The following is a 26418-nucleotide window of genomic DNA, read 5'->3' on the forward strand; positions in this document are numbered from 1 at the left end:
CCAGGTCAATTTTTCCAACAAAGTTCTCTTTTTTGATGCATAGGCTTGTTCTATGTCAGCTTAAACCAACAAGTGTTTAAGTATGTGTTACTTTTGAGAATGGAATAATAAAAAGTTAGTTATAATGTCAGATTTCCAAATATCAATTGATGTCAGGAAAATCAGTTGGCAGAGAGAACAGTGCTATTTGTATTTGCCTAATATTTCATGACTTGAAGCTCCTTACCAATATGGTCAGTTCAGCTAAATGACATTCAACTGAGTGGAATTCTTCCCATAAGAACTCATTTCTCCCATCTGTCCAGTTGCTAGAAACATCTTCATTTAATAAGCTTTCATTTTGACTTCAAAATAAGACGAATTGAGAATGATACTGACATACCTCTTGCAGCGCTATGCCTTTTATGAATTACAAAATGTAAAACTGAAAGGAGTTGTTAGTTGGGTTTTGCAGAACTAATATTTTAAGAACTTATTTTAATTAATTACATTTATGTCTATGACAAATGTAATGCATGTTCAGAAAAGCCATATAAGCCATAAAGAAAATGACAAGTTATAGTTAAAAAATCTTCTATTGGGTATGTAAGGCAAAATAATATTTGAAATTTCTTCATCCAAAATAAAGTCAGCATAGGTTTCTAGAACATAAAGTAGCTAGGCAAGACATCCATTTAAAGATGAATAATAGCTCAGAGCAGGATTGGAAAATTAAAATTTCTTGGCAACCTCTTAAGTGTTATAACTGATGGAGAATAGCACCATATTTAAGGACTGTAGTGCATATGTTAAAAGTTAAACTATTATATTGTGAACAGTGTGTCTGCCCTAAATTCATTATGAAAAGCAACAAACAGTACTTGGATACACTACATAATTTTTAGTCAGTGAAACTAGTATGGCATTCAATGATGGGATGAATATATCAGGTTGAAATACATTTTACATAAAAGTAGTGCTGTGGACTTTACTGCTGATACAATAATGAAAAGAACCACAACAGAAGCCTTATGTATTCCTTATTCACTTCCTACAAGAAAAAAAATTATTTTAGAATCCTTGCTCAAACCCATCAGACAATTGCTCTTTCATTATAATTCTACTTACCTCAGCCTATATGCAAAACTAAATAAAATTCACTGTAACCTACCAGTAACAATTAGTGAAGAGCTGAAAAAGGCTGAATCAATAGCACAGACACTAAAAACTCTTCAGTGCAAAAGAACATCAAAGAAGGATAGTGGATGGCTTATACTGTTTCTACAGATTTCACCAAAAGGCTGAACAGACTTAGCTCTGAATAGTGAAGCCAGAAATATATGCTAAATTAGTTTCAGATCAGAGAAGTTCCATTATGAGTCACAATCCACAAATCTTAAAATAAATCCCAACAAAGACAGCAAAAAGGAAAAATGTGCATGTAATGGGGGGAGGGCTGTTGTGTAAAAGAATAGAAAAATTTCTTCAGTCAGAAAACTAGTAATGCCAGCAGCACTAAAGTACTATCTTGTATTCTAACTTTGCTCAAGATTTTAGAAGGAAGATGGTGTCTATAGCTGCTGGCCCTTTAATGGAGAAATATTGTTGAGTTCCAACCATAAATACATATGATCTCTGGGCACAAATAAAAAAAGGCACGCACAAAAGCTTTGCAGCACAATCTGGAATTGTGTAAGTGTGATCAACCCTCATAGGGATAAGCTGGACAAAGAGACTGCTAAATTACACAGAATTGCCTCTTTTGCTGAAATGAAATATTTAGGGATTTTTAAAAAAAGCAAGACCCACTTACTCCAAGAAAAACACTCCATCTAATCTTTTAGAACAGAAATCTTTGCATCAGATCAAATGCATCCTATTTGTCTTATTCGCTCATAGGGTGCATGTCTCACTACTATAATGTACACAAGTTGTGATGTGTGTGACTGGAGTAACCCAAGTAAAGCCAAAAGTTGTAAAATGCGTCTCCTGAGTGGGCAATCCTGCAGGGATTCACTCTACAAGCTAATGTGAAAGTCAAGAGCTCCCTGCAGTAGCAACCTGCAAAGCCAGCTCTCCTATTTGCAAGCAGCATCAGGATCAAACAGACTCACTTAGATTTAAAGGGCCTTCTTCCTCCAGTTGTGACCACTGTGTTTTAGGTGGACTCTGCAGAGGGCCCAACGGTAGCTTGGGGCTTTTGTCTTCAGGGTTCTTTTGTGGAGGAGAACCAGGCAGAGCAGATGCCATTTTCTTGAGTATGGGAGATCCTGGTTGGGAAACATTCTTGGGGGTGAAACCTGGAGGGGATTTGATTGCTTTGTTTACAGGTGGCTCTTGTGACCTTTCCGAAGGTTTGTCGAGAGGCAGCAGCAGTGTTGGCCGTGAGGACCCTGCAGACCTTTCTTTGGGAGAGGCAGATTTTTTGCTAAGACTTGGAGAGACGGGGCTGCTGTCCATTTTTCCCTTCTGTTTCATCAGTTCATAAAGTAAGTCGATAGGAGCTCCACTGCTCTCAGACTCAGCCACACCAAGCTGCCGTAAGTGAGAACGAGCATGGCTGGACAGGCCCTTGCGGGTCTCGAAGCAGGTGCCACAGACCTCACATTTCGTGAGGTTTGGTGCTGGAAAGAGGAGAGTGACTTATTGAGACAATGTTAAGCTTAACCTTAGACTATCTTTGCTACCACTCAGTAGATCAGAAATGTATTTATGTTATCTTGTTTGGGACCCTTCTCCATAAAACAGCCAGACTGATTTCTGAAGTCTATTTTACAACAGATAAATTTGCTAAATGATAAGTGGTGGTTGCAAATTTCTTGAGCAAAAATCAAATCAAGATTAACTTCTCATCCATCGTTTAGCCATCACTCTGAAACATGTTCGCACATAAACTGGTTTCAGCTGCCTTACCATAACTAAATCCTAAAAATCATACAGGATCAATTCCCCACTCTGCCTAACCATCTTAACACAACACTGTAACTCCCACTATACTTTCAAACATATTGCAGATGTAGTTTCTCATCTGCTGCTGGACAAATAGCAGTAATAGGACTCTATTATATCAAGCTGCGGGGAGAGGTGGGAGATGAGAAATAGGTTCTTCCTCAAGTGTCAATAGTATTCCATCTAATCTACTGAGGGATCGAATCTATCAGTCTCTTCTTCTCCTGGATTTTTCCTTTCAAACTGCCTGTTATAACAATATGATATAATTTTAAGAATTGGTGCTCAAAACTAATTATTTTCCTCCCCTTTTCCTTTTGTGTTTTTTAATATATAAGCTTTTGGAAGGGAAATGTCTTGTTTTTATTTATATTTTAAGTTGCTCTTGAATTGTTTTCAACTGAAGAGCAAAGCAAAATATTTTAAAGAAATATAGCTATTGATTAGCTAAATAAAATAAAATAAAAGACTTGCCTATGTCTCAATCTTGTTTATGTATCGTGTCTTATGTTTCAGAAATATATACGAATATATACGAATAAATATACAAATCAATATTTAAGATTCCTGCAAAATAAAACTTCATACAATCATGAAAAAAACTTTGTGAATCCCCAAGTTATACTTAATCTGGAAGCATTGTGATCTACAATGTGATCTGAGTCTTACCTAGTTCCTATTAATTGATAGAGAGATTCTGGCTAAACAAACAACACACATCTCAATTGAACACACTGAATCAACACTCACTCTCTCTAGATTTAATAACTGGTGATACTTCCTTTAATATCAATGACTTCAACTAAAAGTTTCCTGTATCTGTTGGTGAGTCCTACATATCAGTTTTGAAGTATTCCACCCGCTTCTTTTTACAGAGCTACTTAAATTCATTGTAATGTTGGGGCTTGTTTTGTCCACAAGATTCAATTAGGATGAGGGTTTGGGCTCAGTCATTCCAATATGAAATTTCTTCTCCTTCAGCCAGTCCCAAGTAGATTTCTTGGTTGCTTAAGATTATCACGTTTCATGATCTGCATTTGTTTAAATTTCAGCTTAAGTATAAATATCCTGATTTTTTTTTTTTTTTTGTAGAATTTGCCGATACAATCCAGAATCTACTGTTCCATCAATGAATGTCAGACTTTCAGATTCTGAAGATGCAAAGGAGCTGCAAATGATTATCTGGCTACGACGATTTATAGCTGAGACAAGTTTCTTTGTTGGAATGCAGTTTTTTCGCCCTCCAGATGTAATACTTCTCATGAATGGCAAACATTTCCATTGTAGTCTCATTTGTGCAAACACTTGTTCATTGCTTTTTTTAAATGATGGGCTCATGAACACTGATAAGAGACAATGCAAGAACGGCTCATAGATCCTTCATTATTACCTCTTTGTAGTTTCCCATAGTATTGTATACTTTGTTTTCAGAGTAATTTCTGCTGGACCACTCCTGAGAAGAATAACAATGATACTAGAGTACATTTTTTCAATCTGTATGCTATCTTCCTGATCATGGTCTGACAGAGGCCAATAACTTTGGCAATGATTTCAGTACCATTTTCATCCACAAGGGCATTACCAACCCGTTTTCCAAAGTCTGTAGAGATCTCTCTTGATCAGAACATAATTCATTTCCACAAACCTGGATCAGGAAGAACAGATTCCAGTTGTGTGAACTCTCCTTTTTATAGAAAACACCTTAGACTCATATCTGATTGTTAACTTATTTGTAGAAGCCTGATATATAGACTGGAACATCTAATTCAACTTACCACTTAAGAAGGTGGTTATCCTAAAACTAAAATTTACTTTTCTAAGAAAAAAACATAAATATTGATTCAACGTGTTCAGTAAAGATGTGGCACAGTGCACTGTTCTAGTATTGTTCATTTAGCCAGTAGTGCAGGATTGGATAATTCTACGGACATCTTCTATTATCATGCTGTCTCTGTACATACAAAAAGATTTGTGGCTACAATTTATAACAACGAGAAAATATTTTGAGTCTCATTAAGTACCTACGCATATTATGGTCAACAATTCATATCTGAAAAAGGATACTTCAGTTAGATGAATGGTAATTCTATTAATGAACAATCTATTAATTTCACATACAATTTTGAATTATTTTTAAAATACATGAAAATATATAGAACAGCATTTCTCAGCTCTTTCCTTTATTTATTTTATTTATTTTATTTTATTGAATTTGTATACCGCCCTACTCCCGAAGGACTCAGGGCGGTGAACAGCCATAGAATAAAACATATAAATACAAAATTTAAAATAAAATAAAACAAATTAAATAATTTGGCTGAACAAATTTAAAACCCCAATGATTTAAAACCAAATTTAAAATTTCCATTTAAAAAGGGGAAAGACTTAGGTCATGCCAGTTTGATGAAATAAGAAAGTCTTTAAGTAGGCTACTTACATTAGCAGTAGGAGGAGCATTTAAAGATTACAATTGACTCACCCAAACAGCATCTATGATATTCCAAAATTAAATTAAAAATTACATTTAAAAAAATGAAAAAATCCAATATATGTAAGGTTGCTAAATCTTACTTGCAAAATTTGAGATGGGTTTCATAATCTCCTGAAATTTGTTTTTCTTTTGACATTCAGATGAAGGATCACCTGAAGTAACTTTACAGACCATTAGAATAAAATCATTAGTAGAACTATTTTATTATTATACACATAAACATTTTAAAGTGTTTTATAGATTTATTTCTGTAATATTTTATCTAGATTAATAAAAGTTTTTAATCATGAAAATTCCATATTGGACAATAAAATGTATAATTAATATTCACCCTACACATCCTTTACAGAAGTTATTAGGTGATCAGATATGTATTAAAAGTAAGCTGAGGCACAGAGAAGAGTTTCTCCATCATGGATACCACACAAAGTTCAGTAGCAACCGTGAGAGAAGGTAGACTCACATTTGGCATCCTGGGAGTCTGCCTTGTTGCTTGAAGATTCAGGAGAGAGTGAGGTTCCTATTCGGTTTGGAATCTGATCTAGTGACCCAGCCAGAGAATTCTTCTTCTGTAGGAGTGGGGAGCTCATCGCTGAGGTAATCATCTCCTCTTCTTCCTCAGAAACCATAACTATCAAACAACAGAAGGGAATATAGGGATTGAATTGAAAACTGTAGATTAGGAGTGTGACAATATTAGGTAGTATATAGGCTATTCACTACTTTGTCCAGGTTAGTTAAGAAAAAATCTTTTTCCTGATGGACATAAACTATACTAAGCTAACAATACAATCCTATGTTTGGAATTAAGTTCCATAAAGATCAATTACATTTAGTTTTGCTGCATATGTATCTTATTAGAAAAAAATTGAACATTAACATAGGATATTCATAATACAATCCTTATTTTTCTTCAAAATGTATATGGGACATTCAAAGGCTTTTAAAAATCAAAATATGAAAAAAACCATATGTACAAATATTACAAATCAGATTAATCCATTATACATAAATATAACAGCCAGCTAAATTTAAAAGCTTGAAACATTCAAACCCAAAGGAACAAAATAAAAATACTAGAGATAATTAAATAACTTTTTTTATTTTGGTAAATTAAAAAAATGATTGTTTCCTTGGGTAGGAAGTCATAAAATATTTAGAATCAATATTCACTGGATGAACTAAACAAATTTATGAATGAAAGGTAATATAACATCTGAAATCCTCGCTTAGATGCCAGTTTCAATTTCATAAAACTAATTCCTGCTTGTACATATGAACATAAGAAAAGCCCTGCTGTGAGATCCTAAGCGCACCTTGTACAGCATGTTCTGACACATAAGTGACCAATTTGATTCATTTCTCATTCTGGATTGGAGAATGATAGTCTCTTTCTATTACCTTATTCTCAGCAATTAGTTTATAAAAATGCTGCCTACAGCCAAGGGAGCGGTTAAAAGCATATTCATTTATTACTTCAGGAGTTTATTCAATCCCCTTTTAAATCCAACTATATTGGTTGCCTATTCTACAACTACTGACAGTGATTAATTATGCTGTGTCTGAAAAAGTATTTCCTTCTTTGATCCAGAATCTCTTTGGATTTAGTTTCAAAGTACCTCACTCAGTGGCATCTACAATTCTGTCAAGCATATAAAAATTCAGTACACATGTAGAGGAAAAATTGTAACAATAAAATCTAGTTAATTGAAATAATTATCTGAAGGTCAATATGCCAATTACACAATTTACAAAATATAATTTGTAACTGGTAAAATAAAATAAAATAATCTGAAAAAAGATGTTGGGGGAAAAAATTACAAAGGCAATTTTTCTTCATAATGGAAGGGGGAAACTTTCAATCAGAACTGTGCATGAACCACGGTTCTATTAAAGCAAAGAGTTAGCATGGTGTATTGGGACCAACTCTCCACTCAGCCATAAAGATCACTGGGTGACCTTGGATCTTCACTACCTCAACCTATTTTATTTCATAGGTCTGCTATTAAACAATTTACCCTACCCTAAGCTCCATGGAACAAAAGCAGGGTAAGAATGTACTTAATAAAACATATTTTAAAATAACTTCTGGGTAAATATACGTAGGTTCAAATTACAAAGAAGAACATAGAGACGCAACAGTAAGTTTAGGGACCTTCTATTAAATAAAACGGATTCAATTATCACTACGCATCATATATATATTTTATATAAACTATATTTTATAAACTCAGGAAACTAACAGAATCAACAGCACCTCAAAATATAATTACTTTGTTGCATTATTTTATCTTCTATTACAGTTAGCTTTAAAGACAGAATCAATCATTCTGGAGTGTTTAAACTCGGGCATATATGAAGCAATTACCACAGCACTAACATCTTATACATTTATTCCCAGTGTAACCAATCCCTTTCATATATACCTTTAGGTTTTTAGCTAGATGAGTTAATAAGCACTACATTTTAAAAGGATTTTTCAAAACCCACCAGAAGGCAGATATGGAGGCAGCTCGTGTTTAGAACTGACACGATGATGAAATAGTAACCATTGAGCGTAGATGATTATCCTCACCACCCTCCCCTCCCCCCAAGGACAAAGATGCTTGATGAAGCGAACTCTTCTCCAAAGACCAGGCTCCCCCGTATTAAGAGGCAGGGACCAGCCGCGACAGGCGCTGGCCAGTGGCTGCGGGTGCTGCAAGCTGAAGGAAAAGGCGGATGAATGAATGCTGACCACTGTGGTGGGGAACCGAGGCCTTGACAGAAAAGAGATCCTGGCCTGCGATCGGAAGGGCGAGGAGAAACGGGGCGCAGCTACTTGTCACTCAGCCCTCTCCGACACCTCCCTCCAGGGAGCAAACAGCGCCGCGATCTCTTCGGGAGCAGCCCGGGCTGATCCGGAGGCCGGGAAAGGGGATATCCGAAGAGGGAAGCGACATCTAAGCTGTCACGCCGAGCTCGGCCTTCCTACTGGGCAAGCCGAGTTTCCCCCCCTTTTGGGGGGGGGTTTGTTTTGACTTCCAGGGTCTTACCGGCCTCCGAAGGTGGCCCCGCACCCTCTTCCTCGTCTCGGGGCCGCAACGCCGCCACCGCTTTTGTCGCCTTGGGCTGAGAGAGGGTGGAGGCCGCCATCTTGGCTCCGGCACATGCAGGGCGGCAGCGAGGCGGGACGGTGGAGCGCCGAAAACTCCAGCTGAGATAGCTCAGCTGAAGTAATCGAGCGCCGAGCCAAGCTAGAAAAGCCAGCTCCGGTAGAGCCAAGAAGTATCCAGAGATCGGGAGCAACCCGCGATCTTTCTTATTAACAGCCTAGCTAGAGATTCAAGGGGAACCATTCCTGCACTGAAGTACCGATTTGTCCAAAACCATATAAGGAAATTCAGCTTACTGTTCCAGCAGACCAAAGGAGTAACTAATCACAATTTAAGCTCTCTATAATGCTATGGGATTTGGATAAATTAATCAGTTTAGCTGAACTCTTAAGCGGAAATGTTTTCCAGATTCTACCCTAAAGAATGTAGCATCATTAACACAACTGATACCTCTTTCTTTATGAACAGATAGCATGTCTAAATCGCAGCTTTTATGAAATTAGCAAACACCTAGAATTTAATTCATTCAGTACTGATCCTAAGATTCAGAACTATAAAAAGAAGTGAAGAATTTCATAAAAATGATTATCACAGATATACATGAATTCTGGGATTACTAAAGCTTTAAAGTACATATATTTTGTGAGAAACATTTGCTTGAAAATTCTGAGGAAGAATGCAATGGAAATTCTAAACAATTACTAAAAAATTACAAGAGGTGTCGATGATGATATCAGGACCAAGATTGATTTGAGGGTGAAAAAATTATTTCAGTGCCACAAAACAGTTATTTCTTTCAAAAGATTATTTTTTAATCAAACATCTAAATCCAAACTACAAAATAATTCTTTTGTACTATAGCACACATATCTGTCACAACTGCCAACATGGCTACCTGGAACTTCCCATTATTATGAAATGCTCTTCCAAAGACATGTGTCATGACCACTATTTTTACATGGGTTTCATTGCATTTTATTTAGGAAAAAAGATACTGTAGCATGAAACCTAATGAAATTGTGTTTCAAACTAAATTTTCCTACATGTACCAAATCTCCAAACTGATTCCTGGCCTGAAATTCTGACAAATGGCTAAATCTGATAGACTACTAAGTATTGTACCTGTCAAAATTACTACTCATCACAGTTCTGTAAATGAATGGTTTTCTGCCAGCTGGGGAGAGGGCAAACTTTTCTCTATGGTAAATGAGGAATAGTCCATCAACTGCACACCACAACTGAGATAAAGGGGTAGTAATGTGGCCCCAAATGTATGCTGATTAATTATTCTGCTGGTTGAAGGATAGAGAGGTATAACTTTAACTGAGTCATAACAAAAAGCTCTTTGCCTAATTTTTTCTATTAAGATGCACTAATCACAGTCTGTCTTCCAATAATGTGGTCATATTTATTAAAGTTGTAAGCTCTTCAACACTTTCTTCACTTTTTCAAAATAGCGGGTACTCTGTATTTTAATACATATTCATATACACATTGCAGCTCTAGACTTCTATTCCATACCCATTTACCAAAAAATAAGTCCTATGAAATTCACTGGGTCTTGCTTCACAAAAGATACAATAGAATTGACTTTTGTATGTAAGAAAAATAGATTATATTATTGTATTACAATCTTACATTTACCAAGAATTCCTAATGAGATGAGATTTATTCCCATGTAAATACAGATTAAAGAACTGAAATTATTTAATATACAATAATAGAATTATTTTTAGGTTTTGATTAATCAAATGCTGAATAGTCTATATTTAAGTTACTGATATATTAGAAATAGTAGTTTTTTAGTTTGTTTTTAAAATGTATTAATGGAGCATGGTATATTGAGAAGTAAAAGCTAGCCTCAGAAAATGTATTTTAAAAATATGCTTGCTGATGTTTGGATTCCTAGACTTTCTTAGAAAATACAAATACTGTACAGGTAGTTCTCAACTTACAACAGTTCATTTAGTGACCTTTCAAAGTTACAACGGCATTGAAAAAAGTGACATAACTTTTTTCACACAACTGTAGCAGCACCCTCATACCACCTGATCAAAATTCTAGCATGTATTTATGACAATCACAGGGTCCTAGCATTGTGTATTCTCCTTTTGCAACCTTCTGACAAACAAAGTCAATGGGGAAGCCAGATTCAATTAAGAACCATGTTACTAACTTAACATCTGCAGTGATTCACTTAACAACTATCTTGCTTAGCAACATAAATTTTGGGTTCAATTGTGATCATAAGATAAAGACCACCTTCATGTATAAGTCTTTGGCTTTGTTTGGAAATAGGCCTGATTGACCAGCAAAAAATAGGTATGGGATTGAAAACTATCCTATGGAGAAATGAGGAGATTCAAAAGTGCAAACTTGCACAATTTATTTTGTAATGTATGGATATAATTTTGACTAGCCATGTTTTCCATGGCATCCATTTTGAACATGTAAACTCTTCCACAGTAACCATTTTGGGAAGTGATAACATGCTGTCAACATTTCAAATATCACCACTAGCTTTAAAAAAAAGTTACCTACTTTGATGCTAACTTAAGATAAGAGCATCTCATCATCATGCCGTTATTCCTCCCTATTTATATGGGGATAGAACATACATATGGTCATGATATGTTTAAAATGAGGCATTCTGAAAAAGAATGGGAGAAAAAGCAGAGTAACAACAAATCAATGCATCTGTATAATTAATTTTCGATGAAGTTGTGCTTCCCCCCCCCCCAAAAAAAAACAGATTGCTTACCATTGTTCAAATTGCTCTAAGTAGCTTGTGGGATTTGATGTACAGCAGACCCTTTGTGTTTTAGCTATCAGAATAGTGTCATCAATATAGTGCAGGTTATTGATTTTTCTTCCTCCAGTTTAAAACCATGCTTATCTTCTTCCAATCCAGCTTCCGTTAATATATATTTGGCATATAGGTTGAATAAATAAGAGGAAAGCATGCAGCCTTGTTGCACTCCTTTGCTGATCTAAAGCCAGTCTCTTTCATCAAGCTCTGTCCATACTGTGGCTTCCTGACCTGTGCATAAGTTTCTCATGAGGACAATGAGATGTTCTGGGATTCCAAATTTTTCTCAGCACTTTCCACAACTTGACATGATCAACACAATCAGAGGCTTTTCTCTAATTGATGAGGCATACACTGACCTCTTTTTTGTATTCTTTGGCTTTCTCCATTATCCAGCATGCATCAGCAATAACTTCTCCTACTGTTTGGCCTTTACTAAAGCCAGATTGAACATCTGGCATCTCTTTTTCCACCCAGTATAGGGCTCTAATTGGCATTAGATGATTATGTCTCCATATTAATTTTATCAGGGAACTTTTCATTAATTAATGTTTTTATTTTCCTGCAAAAATAAGTCTAACATGGCTTTTCCTGAAATCATTATCATCATCATTATCTTTATCATCCATATTTCATATGTTGCTTGTGTTTCCATCCCATAACATACCATAAAAGCCTGGTTTAAAAACACTATAAAGGTTAAAATGTATTACTTAACTATTAGGAAGAAAATGAATAAGGATTGCATTATGTCATCAATGTTTTTTCAAACAATTCTAGCTTTGACGCTTTGAAAAGTTACTTACTGGTTTATTATAGTGTGAATGTGGTTCAGCATTTCACAGACTGAAACTGTTTCACCATCATCTCTTTAAATTGCTTTTTGTCAGCAATAATCTCAAGCTAATTACAGATACCTTGGCTTGGTCATTTTCCATATAATGAGCATGTGTTGTTGGTCATGTTACAAATTAATGCCTTCATCACATTTGTACTTTTCTCTTCTAAAGCAGAACCAGGCAACATGTGCATATTGTTCTGACCTAGGCTTCCTTTATCTTCTTTGACACGCTGCCAAAGACCTAATTGGCAATTATCTTGGCAAGGCCACACGGAAACACAGTAAAAAACGGAACTTCAAAGTACAAACAGACACCATCCACAACGTTGCTTCCTGCAAAGGCCCACGTGCCTTTGCTCTTCCTTTAGGTCTTATGGAAGGGGCCAATCATCTCCAAGCCTTTCTCCCGAGTCGTCCCTTTTGTTTTAACTGTTCTTGCCTTCTGGCAGCTCTGTGCATGTGCGTACTAGGAATAGGCTCCCCCTGTTCCTCTGCCTCTCTGATGTCCGACTCTGGAGGCTCCGGAGTCCACACATAACTCCCAGATGGCCCTGGCCTCATCTCTGCCTCTGACAGAGCCCTCGTCCGAGCCTTCCCCAGACTAGCCCATGTTCCTCCCCAACCTCCTCACTGTCTGGCTCTGATGCCAGCTCCGCAGGCTGCTGGCGGACCACAACACATATATGCATTTCCCATAGTATCCCAAATCAGCAGTAAACAGAAATCTTAGCATTTTAAATTTATGTGATATTTATTTTGTTAGTATTCTTGGTATAAATATATGAATTCTACTGTCAAGGTTAACTTCATTTCCAGCTTTCTGAGGCTGAGTGGGGAAGAAGAATGAATCACTCAGCCTCTAGAACAGAAGTCAAGAGGAGAAAGCAAGTCCCTGAACAGAAGCCGCAGAGGAAATACAATTATATACAATGTAATTTATACACACACACACACACACACACACAAGAATGCCTACAAATGGTATGATCCAATTACAAATGTGTAGGGTGGGGCACGATGAGGGTAAGGTGGGGTCTGTTGTTAATTGATAAACCACCTCCACTGTTTTGAACTCCAATTGAGGCCCCAAGCCAACTGCCACAATCAGATCTTTAGGCCCTTATGAAAGGTCAGGTAGCCTAGAGCTGACCTCACATAATAGGACAAGTTATTGCAGAGGGCAGGTGCAACTCCAGAGAAGACCCTTCTTCTGGATCCCGCCAGCTGGAATAATTGGGCTGATGGAGCCGGCAGCATGCTTCCTCTACTGGCATAGGTGAGATGAGCCAATCCCAGTGGGATGAGACTTCTCTCACGTAGCCTGGACCCATGCAACGAAGGGCTTTAAAGGTGATTGCCAACACCTTGAATTGTACTGGAAGTAGACTGGCACCAAATGCAGCATGTGGGGCAGTGGTTACATGGGTCATTATTTGGGCCCCAAGAACTGCCTGCACTATCACACTCTGCACCAGCTGGAATCTCTGAATTCTCTTCAAGGGTAGCCCCATGTAGAGCACATACAGCAGTCCAACCATGAGATGACTATTTGCCTCAATAATTTATTACATTAATTTATTTTGCTTTTTTTTTTAAAAAAAATCCTCTGTCTGGTAGTGCAATATGTCCTGGTAAATTCTAATGCAATATGTTTCAGACCAGCATATTATAGTTTAGATCTATGTTAAGTTCTTAGATTTTTGTCCATTGTCTCATACTTCTGAAGTATTTTATTGAAAATATTTCGGAATAAGGGAGATTAAAATCAGGAAAAATCATATTTGTGTTTTCTTTCATTTTCTTCATTCTTATCCATTTCTTCATGCTTATAAAAAAAAAAAGCAAACAAAACCCCACAACACTGTTGTGAAAAGAAAAAAGGCAGACTTTAGGTCCTATATGTTGCAAGTACTTACCCTGGAAGCACCCATATACTTTTAAACATTTTCGCCTGAAGTCCAATTCTTTCTGTTCTATTTCTCTATTTTCTCTTCTTCCGTCATCCTCTTTTAACATTTTCCCCGTTTGCTCCAGGGGTGAAATGTAAAATTTGTTACTACCGGTTCTGTGGGCGTGGCTTGGTGGGGGTGGGGGTAATGTGACTGGGTAGGCGTGGCCAACTTTTTTTTTTTAACTTATAAAAGCATTTTTTCTACAACCTCTTCGGCAGAAGAGGTTGCAAAAAATGCTTTGAAAAGCCTCTGCCGATCAGGCAACTCAGTTGGGATCGTCAGAGACTTTTCAAAGCATTTTTTTAACCACCTCTTTGGCTGAAGAGATTGCAGAAAAAAATGCTTTGAAAAGCCTCTGACGATCCCAGTTGAGCTGCGCAATCATCAGAGGCTTTTTTTTTTTTACTTTTAAAAGCATTTTTTCATTGGAAGAAGTTGTAGAAAAAATGCTTTTAAAAGTAAAAAAAAAAAGCCTCTGATGATCGTGCGGCTCAGCTGGGCATGGGGGGGGGCAGGGATTTTTGCTACCGGTTCTCCAAACCATCCGCCACCATTGCTACCGGATCGGGCGATCTGGTCCGAACCGGGAGCATTTCACTCCTGCTTTGCTCCTCATACTTTAAAAAATATATTACTGTTCTTTTTTCCTTCAAAACTCTAACTCTAAAGCAAGGTACAGGCTTACATTAGGACTGAACCACCTATAATCAAATGCTGTAGAGAAAATGAAAAATAGTAAAGCTGAAATTAGCCTGAAACCTGTATAACAAACTAGTATTTTGTGATGTAACAAGGTAAGCTACACACTGTTGCAGTACTTCTGTGTGCAATGTTATATTGCAATTTTGTCATCTGCCGCTTTTTCCCTCCTAAGGACATACAAAATCATGTCATATTAGTGAAAACAGATGCCCCCCATTATAAATCAGCTTTCAATGGCCCTCTTCAATGGACCTGCAAAAACCACTGCAGTTCATCTTACCCATATGTTTTCAGCAAACACCACCATTTATATCATGCTGTTATCAAGGAAACTAGAGAAGGCAGAATATTTAAATTATATTGGCACTGTTTCCTGGATACACATACAGTTTAAAAGGTGCTTACCATGTCTGAAAGCCTGCATGGACTCATCTCCCCAGGAAGAAGGGAAAGGGGAAAAAGTTGATTGTGAAATGCTGTAATCAGATATGGGGAATGTGGTTTTGCAGGGCCCGAACCCAAGCATCTCTCTTTCTTGATTTGGAGATGAGGGGTCTGTATCCATCACATACTGCAACATGGAGTGTTCAGATGAATTGGCTAGTAGCTCCTTCAAGATATTAATTGGTGAAATGGTAAGCTCCCAGTTAGTGATGCCAAAATCCCGCAGGTGGGCCCTGGCATGGCTGGATAACCCTGCACGTGTGTCAAAGCCAGCTCCACAGAATTCACATCTCATTAAACTGAATGTACTTGGATCAAAGTTTGCAACTACGAAAAACAAAATAATAATCAGTATCATATAATAAAACCGAGAGGCCATTTATACTTCAGAATATCTCTGTTAGATCATAATGTAATAATATCCAGCTATTACAAAGATATTGTAAAACTCTTTTCAGGAAAGAAAATTGAGAGCATACATACCCATCTTCAAGGAAATTTAAAAAAAAAATAGAAACATTGAAAAAAATACAAATTGAATACATACTACCTTTTTTCTTCTTCTTTTGGAAGGAAAATTTTTGCTCAATAGCTTTTACTTCTTCTGCAGAGATGAAGTGACGGACATTATAACTCACACCCACCCTGTTCAGGTGGCCCCGCACATGATTGGCTAGACCAATCCCATTGTGGAATCTGTCAGGACAGTACGGGCATTTTCTCTCCTCATTTTTCAGCATTGTGGAATCTGTACCCAGAAGATCATCCAGTTCAAGAGATCCTTCTAGAGAGGAATCTAACAGAAATACACCTAAGGGAAGAGATTCCTCCATTCCAAAGTGTCTTGCAGGTGACAACTTTTTTCTCAGATTCTTCATCTTCGGCTTCTTCTTTTTTTGGGGATAAATATTAATTTCCTCAACAAGAACAATAGGAACCATTTGATGTAACTGCTGTTGCTGTCCTGCTGATAGGGTTGTACAATCCATTGCCTTCAAAGTGCCTGCAAAAGTCCTTTTGAGTTCCAAGGCAGATTGAGGAATAACAAAAGATTTAGAGTATCTCTTCTGTGCTAATTCTATTTCTGTTGTCAAAGGGAATTCTTCTTCAGTTGTCCTAATATTGTTTATAGTTAACCATTTGCACGGTTGTTCCTCCAACCCACCTGAATGGCTTTGGATATTTTCTGTCTCAGTCTCAAGTGGCAGAGTTGTGCTTTTATTTCTCATTTGGTTCAAGGCATATGGAGAATAAGCTTTTGATGAGGTAAGAGTGGACATTGCCAAGACATTCTGTGAGGAGTTATAGGGAGCTCGTTTCCTGGCCCGAAATCCTGGCATTGGGATATCCTTTATACTAGTGCCATTAGTTTTATGAAGTTTCGGGTGACCTGTGCACTCACGGAAAGAGTTGTAGAAGGGCATAGTTTCACAGTGGTACTGTGGAAAGAGTCTGTCTGTTTTGCTCAAATAATCACTTTCCAAAAACCGTCCTGACTTGCTAGGGCTATAGTCATCCCTACTAGTCCCAGGTTGGTTCATGTCTGCTTCCAAAGTCTCTATGTTCCATGGCAGGTGGGAATGAGCATATTTCATGTGTTCTTTTAAAATCTTTTCATCTGGTGCAGGGAAGCTGCAAAGCGTGCAAATGCTAAGCTTTTTACTTTTACTGTGTGCATCGTGTGCAACTTGAGATATAGGTTCATTTGGCCTGAAATGTTTATACACATTGTGCATAGAGCTATTCTGTGGTTCATTGCAAGCAGAACTGCCAAACACATTCTTCAAACCTTGATTTTTCCTCTCCCTAACATGCATTTTTGCATGCCGAACAAACACTTTAGAAGAATTGGTTCCAAACACACATTTTGGGCATTGTAGCTTGGCATCCCTCCCTTCATCTGATAATTCATTAAGCTTCTGAATTTCTTCAATGATCTTTTCTCTTGATTGCTGATGAAGCCTCCTGTGCTGGTCTAGAGATTCAATGTCCCCAAAAACCCACCCACACTCATTACAGGTCAATTGATCCAGACCTCTAGTGTCTTCTTTGTCCTGATCCAATCCTCTGTTATGCTGAAGCATATGATCCATCAAATGTTCTTTCATCTTAAAATAGATGCTACACTCAATGCATGTGTAAACAGTTGGATTCCCTTCTTGGCCAACATCGTCTTTTTCTTGCTCCTCCAAAAGGACATTGCACATATAAGGTCTTGTTTCATCAAAAGTGCTACAGGAAGGAGATTCCACAGACCTCAGGGGAACATGTTCCATAGTGTCTTTGTCAGTAACAGTCCAACCATGTTTATGGACAACAAGATCCACAGCTGTCTGAAGTCCTGATTTCTCTAATGCCCAGTCAGTTGGATTAGCAGAATTTATTTCATCTATATCAGAATCCACTGCCTGTCCCTTCCAGGGAGAGAACACACACTCTACACTGTTTGCTTTATTTAAGTGCGGATTTAGCATTTTTCTAAATACTGGCAAAGCCAACAAAGAAGCTTCTCGCGCAGACTGTCTCTTAACAGACAGGTTTGTTGCTACATCTGGTGATTTACTCGTGTTTTTGGGGAGTAGCCCATGCCCTTCTCTGTGCCCAGAAATCCAACCAAATCTGTGAAAGTCTTCTTTCTCCAACGCTTGACTTTTGTTCAAGTGTTCTTTGTTGAAGGTATCTATATGCTTTGGTTCACTGCTATGGTATCTTTCATCTTCACTAACAGTCTGTACTCCAACAAGTGGTGGTGAAGCCTGAGAGTGTAAGTGCTCGGTCTCCCTTCCTAAATCCTTAGTATTCACCTGCAGCATTGTTATAAGTTTGGATTCCATTGCAGAAGTGAATTCCTTTGGGTTACAAGGATTTCTCCATTCAGCTTCCTTAGAGTTCACTGAATCCTTCAAACCAGAAAGTTTATCTAAAGTGCTTTCTTCCCTGGAGACACTACCCATTGTCTCCAGCGTAGAGCAATCCCACAAGACATTCGTGCTTCTTTGATCCACGGATCTGTTAGGATCTGCTTTACAACAGCCTTTCCTGAATTTTAAACAGTCTTCTGTCTTGTTGCTGAAAAGAACAGTCAAGGCATGTCAGTTAAAAACTATAAATTGAGGCAATTTTTTTATTATTAATCTATATGACTATTAAGGCATAACTGCTATAAATCCAATGCCAGTTTAAAAAGAAATAATAACAATCCCCAAGGAAATATCTTTATACTATGAAAACTCTTGTGTCTGCTTGCAACCTTCCATTGGGTGAAATAGTACATCATAAGGCAGCAATTATTGAACCAAGGCAACTCACAGGACAACTTTCAAAAAACACAAAAAAATTAATAGAGAACTTTTGTGCGTATTTAACATGCATGAAAATTGGTTCTCATATTTTCTGGTCTTTTGGCAGCTGCTTCTTCATTCAATATTGGAAAGTATTTTCTTCTGCAAAATTTTCACCATTGCATCCATTTGTTTTAAGATTCCTTGTTCACTTATGGATGGCAGATTCTTTCGACACAACTGCAAATGCATTATTTGCTTTCTAGAATAAATGACAAACTTGCCCAAACTATACTTCAGCAAACTTTCATCATGTTAATATACAATATATATAGCACATATGTCCACATGAGAGAGTATGTGTATATATTATTTGCTGAACATATAGAAAAAGGATGTAGAAATCATGGCCTTTGGATTTGAGCTGTGGTGGCACAGTGATTAGAATGCAATACTACAGGCTACTTCTGCTGACTGCTGGCTGCCTGCAATTTGGCACTTCGAATCTCACCAGGCTAAAGGTTGACTCAGTTTTCCAATGTTGGTAAAATGAGGACCCAAACTGTTGGGGGGAATATGCTGATTCTGTAAATGATTTAGAGAGGGCTGTAAAGCACAGTGAAGCAGTATATAAGTCTAAGCGCTATTGCTATTAGCAGTAATAATTAGCAGTAATAATTAGCAGTCTCAGCCAGAATAGTTGCTATTTGCCAAAGTTAATAATGGGGGAGACTGAAACTCTTGTTTAGTTTCACAGCTATACTACTACTACATTATTAATATAGCAGCAAGGACTATTAAAATATGGAGCAACATACTACTTAAAGGCTTAAATAAAGGATGATATTACACCAGCTTTAACCATATTCATTTTTTTTTCTGGCAGTCTTCCACAATTTTATACTTTTTCACAATTCTCAAATAAATGCACTTAGGATCAATCCTCAGGTAGTAGACACGTTGCATGTTATCCATTGATCTACAATGTACATGTATCTGGCTTGATTATGCCTCAATTCAAAGAGAGGCTATGAAATTTCCCCAAAAGGATTATATGGGTGAGGTTATACACCTTATTTTGCATGACATTAAATTAAGCTTAATGTTTCAACACAAGTGAAAACTAAACTGGTCCACAGACTGTTAAAATGCTAACTCTTTCTCATAAATGCGAACACTTACCAGGCTTCTTTCTTCTGAGTTGTAATAGATACGATACCGTGAGAAAGGCTGACCTCATCTGCAAGAGAGAAAAAGTAACATTACAAGCTGGCAGCACAGAATATTGACGGTTTTGTATAATTTACAATCATGTAATTTCAAAGCAATACAGCCTTCCCAGCAGATAAACTCACCCAGCTTGTGTGCCTTCATGGGGGTGATTTTGGATTAGCATGGGATTTCTAACCCACACTATTTAATCTTGAACACAAACAATTTGATATAATCATTTTTTCAGTAAAGCAGTTTAAAATAAATAACAACAGATTTGAAATTAAGCATGTCCATGCATTTTTCTTATGCAAGTTAAATTATTTAGTCATGCTTGGTTTTGCTTGAATAATTTCACCATTAGGGGTGAGACCATATATTTTGCATTTTCTAAACCGCATTCAAGGAAAGAGGTATTGTGTATTTGATAATATTAAAATCTTTCTTCCTCTGAATTGGATTGAAGGGAAGTTGTTTCTATTTTAAACATAAAGAACAATGTACTTAAAATAATGTGTGTGCTGCAGCTGCCAAAAAAGCCAACACAGTCCTAGGCTGCATTAACAGAGGAATAAAATCAAGATCACATGAAGTGTTAGTACCACTTTATAATGCCTTGGTAAGACAGCACTTGGAATATTGTCACCACAATATAAAAAAGATGTTTGGGGTTTTTTTTTTTGTTTTTTTTTTTAACACACAGATAAACATACAATACCTCTTTTCGGAACAGAGCATTGATCCGGTCATAAATTTGTTCAGCTTTTTGTTCCTTCTTTAACACAATTTTATATATTCTATTTTTGCCATAACATTTATTTCTTAATCTTGGCTCACATATCTCAATTATTACCATCTTATAGTAAGCTTACTCATATTAACATAATCAAAACAATAACCCTTCTATTAATCCACCTTAAATCTTAATTCAAATAATACCTTATAATAAATTTCACAATTCTTACCCTAAATTTTCACTATTAACAATACAGTTCAAACATATTTATATTTCTGAATCTTATTTCAATTTTTAAAACTTTCCTACATTTTATTATTACTTCATATGCTATTCATTAATTCTTTATTTAATTATTACTTTATCAAATTTAAATCTTATTTCTAATCTTAAAAATATACCAATTTAACAATTAAACAAAGTTCTTAATTCAAATAATACAACATAATACAATTAGCAATTATTTCCCTAAATTCTCTATTTAACAATACCATTTATATAAAAGCCAATTAAATGAGTCTTATTTAATTAAATCATAATCCTATATCGTTTCAATTTTCTTTTCTTTTTTCCTTAAATAAATGCATTGTTGAGAATATTGAGAATATTGAGAACAATACAATTGTTATAGGTATTTAAACAATATCCCAATTATTATACCCATCAATTTCTCAAATAGTACCATCCAACATCTTAATAAAAACTAATTCATTATATCCATTAATATCTTTTCTTTTTACATAATCTAATTTTTAAATATTTTAGCTTCAATCCATAATTCAATTCTAAGTATCTGTAACATATTCTTCTCTCATTTCTCTCTTCCTTTCTCTCTTCCTTTTTTTTATTTTTACCCTTTTTTCCTCCTTTTTTTCTTTTGTGTTCTAACTTCTTGAGTTCCCCTATTTTGCCCTATCTGTCCCATTGTTTCCTCTCTCTTTTCTTTCTCTTGTTTTAGCATTGTTAACCTCCTTGTAATCATTTTGTAAGTCAAAGACCTGGACTCTTCTATTTTACTCTATATTTCTTAGTAATTTCCAACCTTTTTCTCTCTTATTTGTCATTCCACTGTTAATCCCAGTGTAATCATCTAAGTTTTTGTGTTTTTTTCTATTCCATCTCTCTATCCAGCTTTGTCTCTTCCCATCCTCTTTATTTTTCCCATTGTTAATTTCAATATACTCTCCAAAAAACTCCTTTTTATTGTTACTGTCCTCATGTTCAATTAATTAATCTCATTGTCTTTATCTTCTTTATTTTCAATCTCTGCATCTTGTATCTCTGTCTTTAATTGCTTGTCAGATTGAATGTGTTCTATCTCAGTTATTAAGTCCTTAGATTTTGATTTTCCATGCAACAATGTCTTCATTTCCCTTATTTCCGTTTTCAAAGTCGAATAAATCATTATAATCATCTCTCTGATTTCTTGCTCCATTTTACTTTTTCCAAATTAGACTTATTCCAATTTTAAAAGTCTCATTATAAATCTCTTTTCCTTTTCTTTCTTCCTCCAAAGTCAAGCCGTTTGGAAACAGAAAAATCCTCCCCCAAAGTTCTCACCACTATTATCTCAGACAGAGTTCAGAATTTTCCAAAACAAAAGTTACAAGTTGCTCAGTTCTTTTCTTCCTGAAGATGTCTCTCTACAATCCACAATTCTTATAGGCAATTTAACATGGTATCCATTTTGTTTCTATTAACAATTTTACTAGTTTCTTTTCTTCTCTTTCACTTTAAAAATATCCACTCAGTCTAGTCTAGTCCCAATTAAGCAATACTTTCTTTTCTCTCTTTTTTCTTTATATTTGTTCAATTTATAAAAACACTTCTGTTACAGGGGCTTATTTCAGTTCTCTTTTGTTTATCTTAATCTTCAAAAAAGAGGAAAAAGGATCTGCTTATATTTTCCAATCCTTTTTCTATATTTAGGGTTATTTCTTCTAATCTTTGATGTTCTCCAAATAATTTCCTTCCAAAAGTCAATTTTCTTTTCGGGTTTTTTATTCCTTTAAATTCTGCTTCCGATATCCTCTTTCTTCCCCCTGTGCCCTTTAGCCACCAATTTCTCGCTGGGTTTTTTCCAAATTTAAAAGCTTTTTAGTGCTGTTACTTCATCTGGGTTGGCTGTCACTCACCCAGCTTCAAAACTCCGTTCCTTTCACCGCTCCTGCTCGTTGCTTGGCCCAGTTGCCCCAGCTTTGTGACAGCTGCAATGGCTGCCGGCCCCGCTTCCGATTCAGAGAGAAAATCGTCTGACCTTCGAGGAACTTGCCTGTTCCTCTCGGTCTCTGAGGTGCCTCTCCTTCTTCCCCGTCCCTATAGGACGGTTCTGGTCCAAAGACCGCTCGACAGCGGTTTGTCAGTCCGGGTTTTCGTGGAGCTCATCGGAGCCCGCTAATTCCCTGACTGTCTCGCCACGACGCTTCTGGTGTTCTTCCAATATTTATATATATATATATATATATATATCCCCCTGCAACTCAGACTAACCCGAGCACAACCAAGCCCCTACCTAAACAGGACACACCCCCATCCAATCAGAGCACAGCCAACCCCCCATCCAATCAGAGCACAGCCAAGCCCCCAACCATGTAGTCCTCAATGAGCACTCACAATTGGAACTGGAAATTCAGTTGTTAAGCGAGGCAGTTGTTAAATGAAACCATGACTATGCTTACAATCTTATTTTAGCTTTCCTTTTCTTTACAGATCTGTGAAGCAGGGGTGAAATGTAAAATTTGTCACTACCGGTTCTGTGGGCGTGGCTTGGTGGGGGTGGGGGTAATGTGACTGGGTGGGCATGGCCAACTTTTTTTTTTTAACTTTTAAAAGCATTTTTTCTAATGCTTTGAAAAGCCTCTGTCGATCAGGCAACTCAGCTGGGATCGTCAGAGAGGCTTTTTAAAAAATGCTTTGAAAAGCCTCTCTGCAGATCAGGCAACTCAGCTGGGATCGTCAGAGACTTTTCAAAGCATTTTTTTTAACCACCTCTTCGGCCAAGAGGTTGCAGGAAAAAATGCTTTGAAAAGCCTCTGATGATCCCAACTGAGCCGCGCGATCATCAGAGGCTTTTTTTTTTTACTTTTAAAAGCATTTTTTCATCCGAAGAGTTTGTAGAAAAAATGCATTTAAAAGTAAAAAAAAAAAGCCTCTGATAATCGTACGGCTCAGCTGGGCATGGTGGGGGGGGGAAGGTGCAGGGATTTTTGCTACCGGTTCTCCGAACCACCCGCCGCCATCGCTACTGGATCGGGTGATCCGATCCGAATTGGGAGCATTTCACCCCTGCTGTGAAGGTTGTAAATGGGAAGATTGGCTGCAAAGTTACTTTTTCATCACAGGTGTAACTGTAAACCACGTGAGGCAGTCACTAAGCGAAGTCTACTTGTGTAGGATATAGGAAGCAAATGATCGCGTTATGACAATGGTAAGGCAGCAATTCATATTGCACAAGACAAAGCAATGGCAAACCACTGTACTGTCAATCACTTTATATTTTCTATTCCATGTGGTTTTCTTGGTAAAAATGCAAGAAACCACATGGAATAGAAAATATAAAGTGATTGACAGTACAGTGCTGGGTGATAGGCCACTCAGGTCAGATGGCACTCCATATGTTATTGAAGAGCTCAGAATCTTTCAGAGTACTAATAGTGTTTTGACATGGCTAGAATTAAAGCCTGTAGGATGTCTAATTGCTGATATTGCCCTGTAGGAAAAGGAGATCCAAAGCTACAAAGGCAGAATTACAGAAAGAACATAGAATACAAGAAGCAAGAACATGGGGAAGTTCAACAGAATGAAAGATTAAGTGAAATGGCTACAAATTGACATTTTAGACATTAGAGAATTGAGATGAATTGAAATTGTACATCTTTAATCAGATCAGACTGTTTAGTATTCAGGACATGAAAAACAAAGAAGGAACGGCACTGCTTTTATAGTTACGATAAGTATAGTAAGAACAGTACATCGCTACAGTGCAATCAATAACCAAATAGTATTGATGAGCTGTTGTGTATTACCCTTTAATATGGTGATCATTCAAATTTATATTCCAGCTGTCAATGCAGAAGAAGAGGAAGTTGCTGTATTTTATGATCACGTTCAATTTGAAACCGACAGAAGATGCAAGTGAAATGTGCTTCTTGTGATTGAAGACTGGAATGCCAAAGTTGTCAATATGAAAGAGGAAAACATAATTGGATTGTATGATTTAGGAAGCTAAAATGAAGCAGGAGACCAGCTTATAAATTTCTGCCACTCCAAGGCTAATTCAAACAACCAAACAATACCTCAATACATAAACATTTCCAGGTGGAATATATGGAAATCAAATTGATTTATGTTGTTGCTAAATGAACTAACTCAATTATAGCATTAAAGACATGGCCAGGTGCTGTCTGTGGAACAGATCCCAAACTGCTCATATGTAAATTCCAAGTTAAACTAAAGAAGAAGAAAACTACGGTAGTTAATTTGTATGAGATGATCTTGAAATACACCCATCATTTTCAAGGATAAATTAGGAATTGTTTTGAGGTTCTGAACCTAATTGATAGAAAACGAGAGGAACAGTGGAAAGAATTTAAAGAATGACTTCTTTAAGGATTAATGTGTAAAGAGACTGCCAGAAATGAAGAAACAGAAGAAAGTAAAAAAGGAGTCAAAACAACCATGGAAATTGCCAAGTAAAGAAGCCAAAGCCAAGAAAGACCAAAATCTCAGAAAGAAATTTAACAAAGAATTACAGAGACTTGTTAGTAGAGACATGAAGCAGGATTTCAACAACATGTGTAAAGACACTGAAAATGGAAACAAATATGGAAAAACAAGGAATGTCTTTCAAAAGATCTCTGAATTCAGAAGTAGTTCCAACCTCGAATTGGTATGCTAAAAATACCAATGGACAGATAGCAACAGATTCAAAGGACATTAAACAAAGATAGGAGTGTACTGAAATACTATACAGTAAGATGTCAACAGCCAAGATTCCTTAGAAAATATTCCTTACTTATAAGAATCTCTAGAAGTAGAAGTAGAAGTAGAAGTTGAAGTTAGATCAACATGCTTTTGACTACCAAGTCTGAGGGCTACAGGAACTGATACAATACCCACAAAACTTCGGCAAGTAATAGAAGAAGAATCGGTAAAAGCTCTAACTAAGCTATGCCAACATATTTGGAGAATGACATAGTGGCCAACAGATTGGAAGAGGTCAATCTACGTACTAATACCAAAAAAGGAGGCTTAACAGAGTGTGCAAAGTATTGTACAGTATCCTTAATTTCACATGCTAGCACAAATAATGCTTAGGATCATCCAATACAGATTAGAGCACTATATGGAAAAAGAGATGCCAGATGTTCAAGCTGGCTTTAGAAAAGGCCAAGGAACATCAGACATTTATGCTGATGCACAATGGATAATTGAGATAGCCCCAAATACCAGAAATAATTTAGCATGTGCTTCATTGATAATAGGAATGCCTTTGGCTATGTTGAATGCATCAAACGGTGGAAAATGCTCATAAAAATGGGAATTTCATTGTCCTAATGAAAAATTTATATACAAGTCAGGAAACTACAGTATAGACAGAACTTTATGAAACAGGCTGGTTCCAGGTTGGCAAAGGAGTGTGACAAGGCTGCATGCTCTCTCCTTATCTATTCAACCTTCATGCTGAATATATATTAAGAGGAGCTGGATAGGAAGAAGATGAGTGTGAGAAATGGAGGAAGAAGCATCAATAAACTGTGCAATGATGGTAGTCAGTTATTAATCACTGATCAACTCCGATAGTTAAAAATACAAAGGATTTAATAACAAAAATCAAGGAGCACACTGAAAAAAATGGGACTAAAATTGAATTTAAAGAAGAACTAAGGACAACAGGTAGAATAACCAGCCTTAGTACTGATAATGAA

General features: G+C 36.7%; 1 protein-coding gene across 2 annotated transcripts in view; it reads right to left on the minus strand.

The window, feature by feature from the left end:
• The window catches only part of WIZ (WIZ zinc finger), a 60880-nt gene that overhangs the window by 7313 nt on the left and 27149 nt on the right, over positions 1-26418 (minus strand). Inside the window, exons 2-6 of one of the 2 annotated variants that reach the window (XM_070937438.1) lie at positions 19726-19783; positions 15810-18331; positions 15224-15589; positions 5883-6050; positions 2094-2603 (exon numbers count right to left, since the gene is read on the minus strand). In XM_070937438.1, the coding sequence (XP_070793539.1) occupies positions 2094-2603; positions 5883-6050; positions 15224-15589; positions 15810-18331; positions 19726-19783 (3624 nt within the window). Of the gene's footprint in view, positions 1-2093; positions 2604-5882; positions 6051-15223; positions 15640-15809; positions 18332-19725; positions 19784-26418 lie in introns of those variants that run through there. The other variant, XM_070937437.1, reaches the window with a different exon arrangement.

The sequence above is a fragment of the Pituophis catenifer genome, unplaced genomic scaffold (assembly GCF_029215685.1).
Source record: "Pituophis catenifer annectens isolate HBS135680 unplaced genomic scaffold, rPitCat1.0.hap2 SCAF_2, whole genome shotgun sequence".
Lineage (NCBI taxonomy): Eukaryota > Metazoa > Chordata > Lepidosauria > Squamata > Colubridae > Pituophis > Pituophis catenifer.